This window comes from Paramisgurnus dabryanus, chromosome 9 (assembly GCF_030506205.2).
Source record: "Paramisgurnus dabryanus chromosome 9, PD_genome_1.1, whole genome shotgun sequence".
NCBI lineage: Eukaryota > Metazoa > Chordata > Actinopteri > Cypriniformes > Cobitidae > Paramisgurnus > Paramisgurnus dabryanus.
This window is the reverse complement of record NC_133345.1, coordinates 30,191,792-30,203,969: the sequence shown is the minus strand read 5'-3', so window position 1 is coordinate 30,203,969 and position 12,178 is coordinate 30,191,792. Positions and strand designations below refer to the sequence as shown.

General features: G+C 35.3%; 1 protein-coding gene across 2 annotated transcripts in view; it reads right to left on the bottom strand.

The window, feature by feature from the left end:
• nedd4a (NEDD4 E3 ubiquitin protein ligase a) overlaps positions 1-11,814 on the bottom strand; it is a 47,489-nt gene extending 35,675 nt beyond the window's left edge. For both annotated transcript variants that reach the window (XM_073815785.1, XM_065283691.2), the window contains exons 1-5: positions 11,553-11,814; positions 10,837-10,910; positions 8,798-8,876; positions 8,668-8,706; positions 3,009-3,062 (exon numbers count right to left, since the gene is read on the bottom strand). In XM_073815785.1, the coding sequence (XP_073671886.1) occupies positions 3,009-3,062; positions 8,668-8,706; positions 8,798-8,876; positions 10,837-10,910; positions 11,553-11,597 (291 nt within the window). In that variant the 5' untranslated portion in view covers positions 11,598-11,814. The remainder of the gene's footprint in view (positions 1-3,008; positions 3,063-8,667; positions 8,707-8,797; positions 8,877-10,836; positions 10,911-11,552) is intronic.
• Between the last annotated feature and the right edge of the window lie 364 nt (positions 11,815-12,178).

Here is a 12,178-nt window from a genome sequence, read left to right as displayed (position 1 = left end):
ACGGGGTCCAGAAGCAAGCGCGACATGGCAAACCTGCTCGTGAAATCAACAAAGACGGCGTGCAACTAAGCAACTGCTCTCCGCGCCGTGACTGCGATCATTAGCAGCTACACATAGCCAAAATAGCAGCGGTGACAACCGGCATTCCTCCCGAAGCTGTCGGCCATGTGAGGTCAAAGGCAACATAAAACACAGAGCTCTGTGCCGAGCACCATCTGACTTCCTCTTTGAAGGGAAAGCCTCGCTGAGCTTTACTAAGGCAACTGCTTCAAGCAAACACAAACCCTCCTCTTTGAAAAGGGCACTTCAGTGCCAGACCTCCGGCGCGTATCAGCTGCAGTTTTGCAAGAACCCCCCACCAAACCGATTGAAGTCCTGCTGTTGGTCAATTGCAAAAAACAACAAACTTGCAAGCATGCCAGGATGGAGTGAGGTGGAACAGCCTGCCCCGTTCAAGCCAACCTCACGTCTACCACCTCCTCCAGCCGCAGAGCCAACCCGCTGTCTAAAGTTTCTGTAAAGCTGCACGCCCGCTAATATTTTTACCCCACCAGGATAGAGTTACAGGAAATAAAGTGGAATAGGTTTTGGCATCATTCCGTTTCAATCTGTTGGTTTAGTTTTCTCAACAGCATCCAGCATACTCTGAATTCAGCAGTACGTCCGAGATGCATGCAAAGAACAGGGTGTTACGAGCTGTTGAAAGCGCCAAGCTTGTAAACCGAATAGCCTATTTCTGCAGTTCCAACCATGCGAAGCGTAAAAGCATGATAGCTTAATCTAACAATTCACTCTGTAAAACTAACAGGGTAACACGCCTGTTTGTGCCAAATGAGTGCCTCCGAGTCAAACAGTGAGCTTGTTGTGGCACTTCTCACATGGACGTTTGCCACATCACGTGTTATATGACACCCGCTGTTGCAGTCATTTAAGATCTCCTTCTGTCACAGAAATGCCATCTCATCAATCAAGCCCAATTGCACAAGGGACCAGAATCGGCACGTGAAACCTCCCTCGAAATTAACAGATTATTATCTCCTAACTTTAATGTTTGAATCATTTGCACAAAATGAGATTCAGGTTGTTTGTGATACTGTAGATCCACCTGAGCTGAAGTCATAAATGATAGAAATAGCATGCATACTCAAGGCAAGACTTTTGTATTTGTCACTGGATTTGAAATGCTCATGACTTACAGTAACATTTACAGGACCATATACAGAATTAAAACACAGGGTTAAACACAAGTGGAGGGCACTGGGATATTTAAAGTGTCATACGTAGTCATTAAAGTGTCGTATGTCGTTAAAGTGTCATGTGCTATTATGCAGACAGAACAATAAAGCGTGGGTTGAACAATAAAGGCAAATACAATAAATGATTTAGGTAGTCCACTAGTTTCAGTATCCAAATAAAGAACACCGTTCATGCCAACAAACACATTTTAGCAATGACACGCCAGTTTTTTTTTATATCTAATGACATACGGTAATGTATAATCTTATCAAGACACACTGGGTCTTTCACCCAAGAGTTTGTTTAACCTTCCCACTTACTCGGGTGGGACGCCAACAGTGTGTGACGGAGAATACTCCCTCAATGCTAGTCAGGCTTCATTCACTTTTATGTGTGTTTAAACAGTTACTTTACACATATAACAGCACCCGGGGGTAGATTTTATTTCTCACACCTGAGCTTTATGGTGGTTACTTGCTAAAAGGCATCCTTGTTCATTCATTACACACCAACGCTGCTGATTTTACAAACCTGGACATAACACTGTATAGAGGCTAGATTGTTTAACTACACGTGTGATTTCATTAACCAGCTAATGCTCGCCATTGTTTGGCCGGTGTTTAGCTGTGATAATGTTACTATATGATACAAACACATTTTGCTAATTTAAACTATCTATATGTGACCCCGCCGGTGAAGACCCAGATTAAGTTTTATTGTGATGTACTGCTACATAAAATCAACCTAAATAATATGAAAAACATTATTATAATATAATATTATAATAATAGCAGAATAAAAGTTTTTGTTTACATCATATATGTGTGTGAACTGTGTATAATAAATTTGTATAAATAAATGTACACACATGCATGTATATGTTTTAGAAATGTTTACATGTGTATATACATTTGTATATTTATGTATATTTATATTATATATAAATATAAATACTTAATATATACATTTTTTTTTACTTAAAATTATACATGAATGTGTTCATATTTATATATATATATATATATACATATTTATTATACACAGTTTACACACATATGTGATGTAAACAAAAACTTTTATTCTGCTAACGATTAATCGCAACTAATTGTTTAGCATCCCTATATTATATTATAGGGCTGGGCAAAAAAATCGATTTTTCGATTAATCGTTTTTTTAAACGTGGTCGATTCAGAATCGATTCTCAAAGAGCAGAATCGATTTTTTTTTCTTTCATATTTATTTCTGCAAACATTGAACGAAAGATTAACGTTAATCGAATTACTAGTCTTCTTCACTAGATGTCACCCTCTTTTTTGCCTAGCGCAATGTTACCAAGGAGCAAGAGGCAAGCCTGTCATTCATTCATACAGTGCTTAAAATGACAGTTTCAGGTGCTTCGTCTATTTTATTAATTACTCACTTGTAACCTGCTGTTCACTGTTCTTTTTATTAATTTAGTATTTGTATTAAATCTATATTCATTGAGTTGAATAGAGTATAAAAACCGGCCCGAAATCGAATCGATTTGGTAGCTTGTGAATCGAAATCGAATCGATCTGGAAAATCTGAATCGATACCCAGCCCTATTATATTATATAATATTTAATATTGACTGACTAAGATTGAAATAAATGTGAAATCTATGAGTGAAATCAAACTTTGATGCTCGTAATCTCATCATTAAGTTGTGAGACTTTAGCCTGGATTTGACAAATAGGGTCTCATACAGCTACAACAAATTTATTTAACAGTGTATCAATGCAAATACCTACCAAACGATTTTCATCAAACACTTCCAGTAGCAGGCGATGTTTTCTGGGATGCACCTGTGACAGAGATAAATAATGAGACCAAAAAAATATATAAACTGTATATATACTGTATATACTGTATTTATATGTAAACTGTAAATATATCTTGTATAGACTTCGAGGTCTGTAAATGGGCCAGTGACTCATAACCACATGCCTTTAAGCTTGCTCAGTTTATCCATTTGTAAAGTCCACGTGTTGTTATTTGGGCCAGTGGTCTATGAAAGCTGTCTTGTGCTGCTGTTGGGATCATTATAGCTCTGATTCATGCATTAAATATCACGTGTGACAGTCTTTGTATTTCATTGTGGTGTGAAACTTTAAAGGTTAGACAGGTTAAAAACCAAGTCTAGGATACTTCAAACTTATTATTTATTCACGTTTTAAGAACAATAAAATAAGCTGAAGCTTTATAAAATATTTGAATTTTTTGCTACTAACAAAACTTATGTCAAGTTGATTTTAAGTGGATGGATGAAGTCATCAAGTTCATACAGGTGTCCTAAAAAAATAACCACACGTGAATTAGCTTTATTACATTACTTTAAGGCAACGTCCAAATACATTTTCATTTTGAACATTATTGAATATAGAGCTACACCATATTGGGGAAAAGTGCAATATGCAATAATTAACTTGCTATATAATGCAATATACAATATGCAATATAATAAAGTAGTGATGCACCGATGTATCGGCCGCCGATATTTATCGACCGATTTTTGATGAATTTGAAACCATCGGCATATCGGCAATAGCACGAGAAAGGCCGATACCGATTGTTTATTAATTAACTGCATAAAGAAATCCATTATATGTAAAAAAAAAAAAAAAAATGAGTTAATGTTGTTAATAAAATAAATTCTGAATAGCAAAAACCACCTTTGAAGTTTGTCATGCTGTCTTATTATATTTGTTTTAGCTTAATTTGTGCCTCTCTTATTATGTTGGTCAGTTAAATGTTAATTAGATCCAATCCATGTTCAGTAAAAATAATTTGATGCAGAAATAAACTAGCTTAGACCAGCTGTATAGTATTGTATACGAGTGTTTAATATCGGTATCGGCCAGAAGTTGTCTTTTTAAATCCGTATCGGCCCAAAAAAATCCTATCGGTGCATCCCTATAATAAAGCTTGAAGTTTGTAAAATTATTAAAATTATAATAAAATGAATTAAAAAACAAACTAATACGGTTTTATATATAGCCAACTTTCACCAGTCTCTCTGCTGTTCATTGACTTAAAACTCTGACTATACATATATACATACATTTAAAGTATTTAAATTAGTGCTGAGTAAAGATTAATCAAAGATTAATTAATCACGATTAATCACATACAAAATAAAAGATTTTTTTGTATAACATGTGTGTCTGCTGTGTGCAATTATTATGTATATTTAACCACACATACATATATTCATTTCAGAAATGTTTAATTTATATATTTTTTTATTTATAGACGGTTTCATCGGACGCACGTGATACACGTCTGGATCTGAACTTTACTTCCGGATTCGTTTTTTTAATGGTCTGACTAGTTGCTAAACTGATCTCTTGAACAAATGCCTCCTCGAAAATAACAAATGTTTTGGTTTCCTAGGTAATCTATGTGTTGTTTTTTGTTTGTTATATAAATAAACTACGTTTAAAGAACTTTGTTGTTATTTATTCTTAGCGGAGCTTACCGGAAGTTACGTGCGGCCCGCGACAGCCACTTGTTTATGTTGTAACTGCTGAAACCGTCTATACATCATATAGAATATATAAAAATATAAAAAAATATATATACACATGAATGTGTGTGTATTTATATATACATAATAATTACACACAGCAGACACCCATATATTATGCAAAAAAAAAAATCACTTTTATTTTGTATGCTATTAATCGCGATTAATCTTTGCCCAGCACTAAAAAATACATAATTCTCCATTGCTACAGTAAATGCATATTGTGACATGCACATATGCGGTATTTTCAGCCATTTCATTTTAGTCGTTTTGATATCTTGCAGCCATATTTTTTTAAACTCTGATTAACTCTTGTGCTATTTTTTTTAACAAATGACACTTGCTTTACTGTTTTCTGATCCAATCTAATGATGTGGGTTGTGTCATTTCTGAGAAAATGGCTGATGTCCATGTAAGAGAGACATGCTCAGCACATCAGTAAATGTGTCACAGTTCATCACATGACGGTAAGAAAGAGGACGGAATGTAAGGGACTCCCCGTTCTTCAGCGGCCCCTGCAACCCAACTCCTGACCCCGAACCCCTAAATCTGACCCCGATGTTTTACATTTAATTCCAACCCCTGATTACATTTCCTTTGAACTTGAGGCATGAAAAATAGACTTGTCTTTATTTTAGGAACAGTACACATAAAAATGAAAATTCTGCCATCGTTTACACACCCTTATGTTGTTCTACACCCGTATAACGCCGATTTTCCATGGAACATCAAATGAAACATTTTGCGCAATATTTACAAAGATTTTATGAAGTTATTCTTGTGACTTGTACACTATAATCTACAGTAACCCTGAATCCGTACAGTAGCTTATTTAAGGACAGACACCCATGACTCTTGCATTATACTTCATGTAAAAGAGTCTTTCACAAGTTTCACAGAGAAACAGCAACATATGACTTTGGAATGAAAAATTTCTTGGACTAGTCCTATGCTGTGACATCTTGTAAACATTACTGTTGCCGTGTAATTAATGTAAAGACATAGGCCATAATACAAGCGTCAGAATAATTTTAAATGGATTATATCAGGATACGCATCAGCAAACTGCTGTGCCTGCTATCACTTTTCATGTCGACTACCAACATTAACAGATTTAGATTAAATGTGTTAGTAGGTGATGTCAGCACACTGCGATATCTTCTGGTGTTAGTAATACATTAAACCTGCTCCATCTACAGCTATGAGTTCAGATTAATAATTGTGAATACATCATCTTATGTGTTAAAAATAAAATCATTACAGTGGCCTGTGTTTGTTTCAACTATGGTCATATGATATATTAAAAGACTGGCTCGTGTTAAACAATACTATTCTTCTAGGAAGTGTGCAGGCTCGGTTTAACTCAATTTTTTGTTTAGTATAAACATAGATGTAGACTCCAACACATAGACCAGGGATTACACACTGTTTTATGATCAAACAGTGCATATTATATTTAACAACAGCAGGACCAATTCACAAAGAAGAAAATTCAATTCATTAATTTCTTAAGAAAATAAACCTCCATCAGCCCATTTTCTATAACTTAGCAACTTACTAACTATTTACTAACTTGACTGAATGGTTGTTTTGAGGAACCAAAAATGATTCTTAGATGGCATTGCTGTATTGCTGAATGCAAAATTTTCTGTTTGACCTGAGATTACTGGCATATAATAGAGTATATGCTATGTAGATAATTCAACAAACAGGAAGAACCATTAGTTAATATTTAACCGATGTTTACTTTATTGCACAAGTCATCTGTAATAATGTGTAAGTAGAGCATGCATCAGTGGTCTGTGGTGACTCTCCGGGGAGGCAGGAATGCAAAATATGTGTTCGGCGTGTCATGTGTGTGGCATTTGGTGACATATCTAGCAAACAAAAGCGTCTCCTTTATCAAAAACCCCTTCGAAGCATCTGCAGCAGGGACATAGCATTCACATGACATGGCGAGCCACAAACATGACGGGCAACGTACATGTTTTGACGAGCTTCGCATTTGTGCCTCCCCAAAAGAGAAGTCACCACACGCCACTGGCACCCATGTATATATGACATAACGCAAAGCATAAAAACGTTATACATAAATCTCACATCAGAGACACATTTCACACCATAATAAAAAACTTTTTAGACCATTAGTATGTTTTGCCCTAATTTAAATTAAATTTACATCTAAGGCCATGATCATATATTCTTTACCTTCTATTTGTCAAGCTTTGTTCACCTTAGGAGATATAGCAGGTGATTAATGTCACAATGCAAAAAAGTTAAGTGTTTTAAGGTGAAATAAACTTAAAATTCACCTGGAGAGTAAACAGAATAAAGCCAGTGGACAAAAAAGTGCAGGGATGACGTATTTTTGTATGCAAAAACCGGAAGCAAGTTAGCATTTTAGAACTTCCGCTGCATCTTCCCAAAGTCAATGTTTTTTTTTTTTTTGGTTTTGGTTAAACGCTTTAAATAAGATCTAGGGTTAACATAAGCCTATGATATTTTCAATATTTTTCTACAACATAAAACACACTAGTAATACCCCCACCACTTGTGACACTTTAAAGTGCACCTATTTCATTGCTAAAAAATAATGTTATTGTGTGTATTTTGTATAATACAATGTGTTTGCGTGGTTTATGGTTAAAAAAAAATCACATCATTTTCCACATACCATACAATTTTGTAGCTCCAGATTTCCTTGTCTTCCTGAAATGCACAGATTTTGTAAAAAAACTAATCGATTTAAAAAGCGCTGTGTCCCTAATTGGCCAGCTAATCTGTGCGTTGTGATTGGCCTGAATACCTCTGACATCAGCAGGAAATGTGACGCTCTTTACCATGTTTGAAAGATTCGGTGACAATGCAATTGACAGTAGTTAACTTACAGGCTGTGAGTCCGAAGCGGGAGGAATTATAATAATGTCTGTCTTGTCTACATCACCAATCCCAGAAAGAAAGTAATCTGTTTCCTACAATTAGAGATTTGCGTCGGAGACGATAACTCGCGTCATCGTTTACTTTGGGGTTTGTACCTTTTGCATATCGTCAACATGTACTAATACGGCCATTCCCAAACTGTGGTCCGCGGACCACTAGTGGTCCGTAAGGGTACTGCAGGTGGTCCGCGTAAAGGCAAAATAAAATATAAAAGAATATATTTTATTAAGAAAAAAATATATTTTTTAAGAATATGTTTTAAGAATCTGTTGTACTGATGTGATGACTAGTTATAGTTTTAGTGCTAGTAAGCCTATTTTGAAGTGCAGATAAATTCAGGACTTTGTGTAGACATATTTTATTATGAGTATTATGAGGTGGTCTGCGAAAATTCTTGAATACAAATAGTGGTCCACACACACAAAAAGTTTGAAAACCCCTGTACTAATACACACTTACACACCAAAGGAAATGTAAAATCGTGAATCAGACCATCGGTGCTCTATAAAGCTTTAATGTGTCTTTAAAAGGGCTGTTGCTAACAAGATGCTACATGTGACTACAGACTTTGTTGGGAACTTTGTTGTGTCTAAAAAGTTTGAAAGAGCTGTCGGAAACTTGAAGGTGATGATGTTAATGTCAAGACTAGAGACTATGGGGTAGTTTGCTTGTAGCCTAAGGTTAGCTTTTAATTTCTAGTAAACGCATTTAAGACTTCAAAATTCATAAATGTTGCGTTCATCTGTGAAGATTATCTCGGACAAAACGTGTAAGTGTCATAAACTTTTGTTAAACACAAAGCTTATTTTTTGCGATAATCCAAACGTCTATAGGAAAATTAATGGGTTTTTGGTAACTTCTGGGTTGGCCTGCAAAAATACGTCATCCCTGCGGTACTTGACATATGCACCAAATATAATCTTTGTAAACAGCAGTCTACTTACTCTAAAGAAGAATTCCTCATTCCACTTTGGATCTAATGTCTACAGAAAGCAGAAGAGATGGAAAAATAGTGTTAAACTCTTGCAAAAGTGTTGAATTATGTTATGTGCTGTCAATGATCAGGTTGTTTACCTTCTTAATGGTTTTAGTTTGCAGGCTGGTGATCTCTCCATTCATTGGATCATACAAGGAGATTCTTGTGTATGGATCACTGGAGATTAAAAGAAAACGAGCTAATGTTACACAAGTACAAAATAATTATCTTAGTTACATATTAATTTATACACTCACATACAGTAAATTAATTTAACACAAATTAATTAAGAAACAATTTCAGTATATTATTAACAACCACATATGAATATACTCCATTTTAATTCCACTTTGATTAACTCAAGGACATCAATTAATTTGTGAATTTAATACATAACCCGGTTTCGTACCAGTCCAGTGACTTTATTCAAATTAATTGGTTAGGGTCATGTCCTTCTTCGTTTTAACCTACATACAACATCAACTAAAAGCAATTTACAATCCTTCAACCGATTCATTTGAGTGGCTAAAGGTTTTGCTGAATATCTGTTTTTCCAAGCACAGCTAAAAGCGATACAAAGGCAGTCTTACACTGAACTCTTTCAGAGATGCCATGCCATCACTCAGCACCACAGATATTGATTGCATATCTAAAGCTGTGTTATTCAGGTCAAAGTGAGAATGGTTAAACTCAAGGACACGCTGGACTCCTGTACACACTGCCATCTACTGTCCTGGCACCCTCAAAATGTACATGTTGTGTACAGAATATTTGCATGTCCAAAGTCATAATTTTTTCTGCTTCTTTAAATGGTTATTTATTTTTATTATTTTAATAATTTATTACTCATTGTCATGGATCACAAGATGTTACAAGCCATGTGTGTGCGTGTGTGTGATGAGGGGATGTTTGCCCGTGAGGCATCTTTGCTTGTCCTGACAGAAATATTTTTTGTATTCAATATAGACCATTTTGCAAGATGTAAACAACACTGGTCCAGAAGCACTTCCTGTTGTTTTAAAAATTTTTAGGTCACAGTTATTTTACATTTTGCTTCTGGACCAGTGTTGTTTACATCTTGCAAAATAGTCTATATGAAAAGTTTGGTTCCAAAATGAGATAATCTTGATAATTGTGCATTCCAATTAATATTTTGATTTCAGCCTTCATAACAAAAAAATACAGCACAATAAACCACAATAAATACGTGATAACATAATAATAAACATGTTTTGACCAAAATTTTTAAAACAGAGTTATCTCATTTTGGAACCAAACTTTTTATATAATCTTCTGCTATTATATAAGTTACTTAAAGTAACTATCATAAAAACCAATGGCCTTGGTTAATTGTTTAATATTAACAGAAACCCAGCATGGCCAGGCTGATGTCCGGGAAAGTCATTTTAAAGGTGGAGAAAGCTTCACTAAGATTATAAATAAAGAATTATTTGTATTTAATATAACTTTTATTTGGATTAATGTGTAATAGTGATTATTTGTACACAGTAAGTGCACAAGTAGGTAGGTAAGTAAACGGGTTCAACTTTGATTTTAGCTTTAATTACCGAAATAGATTTTTCCTCCTTGTTGATGTCTAAGACAATTCAGCGAAAATGGAAAAGAAATAAACTGAGGTTAGATTTATTTGTCAACTGTCACAATTACAGGAACTGTCCATACAATTGTTATTTCTACAAAATACTGAAACAGACGAATGCCTGTATGGGTGTCAGGTTGCCCAAACAAAACCTCTGTCACGCAGGATACACGTTGCCTGATGTGTTCATAACAAACTAATAATGTGTATACACATGAAAACGATGCTGGCAGAGCCTGTGGACAAATTAAAACTACTGTATTTACCACAAAGATGAGCATTTTAAAAAATGCTTGTTGATCTACTACAATTTACACATTATTTAGTCCAGATTCACTTAAAATTGCCAATTTCAATATATTTTGACACCGTCATCTGTAGATTTGAAAGTGACATAAGGGCACCAAAATCTGAGAACCAAATGTGTTAATCTGTCAAAAAAGGTGAAAGAATCAACCAGGCTGATATGCCTGTCTGTCAGTGAACTTAAGCTGTAATATTTAAATTGTCAACAAACACACAACCTGTGATACTGACCTGGCACCCAGAATGTCCTTTTTGGCCAATCCAATTCCAGCGATGACTTTCACCCTTAAGATTCTGGATTCATTCTGAAGAATAGAAAATGTCATATAATGAATACACAAGGTTTCAAAACCACATACGCAGGAATAACTTCATTTCTTTAATTTCTTTATGTCAGTCTTGCCAGATGAGAAAGCTTACTGTTTTAAAAGTGCTTATCTACTACTTATCAGATAACAGACAAAACAAAATTCCTAATCTGATTTCATGAGTATTGATTGTACTCCTATTAAAAGTAACCAATACTTCAAATGACCTATAATTGAGGAAACACACAAACAACCCAATAAAATAAAACCAATCTGATACTGTGACGCTAATTGACGTGACGTCACACGGTCATAGATGCTCACAAGACAGATATTGCGCAATACTTCACTTCAGTCACAAGACAACAAAGTGACCATCAAAACCCACACTAAGTACATATGCAATCTGTTGCATCATTAAAAACCACAAACTGAGAAAAAAATGAACAACAAGTCTTGATTTAGCCAAAAGCAGACCAGAACTTTCTCTTCCAAGATCCAACTGATGGTACAAAGAGTCCTTTTAATGCCACTCAGAGAAACAACACACTAGTGCTCAAATAATCTTTATGCTCATATCTAAGTAGTCTATGTGACTAATATATGATATATCAGATGATAAGAGCAGAGCACTGATACCTCATCCGCCTCAAGTCCTCGAACCTCAGGGAGCAACGCGGCCATGTTCGGGCTCCGTGTCAGGATGCCAACCTGCGTCGATATAAACGCGAAAAAATGCCTTAAATGAATCCCGACAGCCAAAGAGCCCTTCACGAGATTTCACGGAAATGTGTTCAAGGGGTGTGACGTGAACTAGGTCGCTTTATGTTATCAAACGCATCGTGGACACGGCGAGGAGCTACATTCCCTCCGTGCGCTTCCGCCTTGACACGCCCCCTAACGGGACGGCCACGCCCGTTATGGCATCGGTAACGCCCCCCACGACAACACCACGGTTCACAGAGTGTCACATCTATAAATCTGTCTTGTTGACGTAAATATCTCATTTATTTATGTGTGTGTTTTTTTTATTGTACTTTGTATTACCATTACTAGGAAATTTGGTTATGTTTGTGTGTGTTGAATATATTTTTAGCAATATGGTATTTAAAACTTATAACACAGATAAGATATAGACAGACAGACAGACAAATGTATCAATAAATATATAATTTCAAAAGTTATAGTACATAAAAATTGACTGTTATTTTCAACCAAAGATTTTTAATAGAGATTTTACTGCTAGTTTGTACATTGGACTGAGT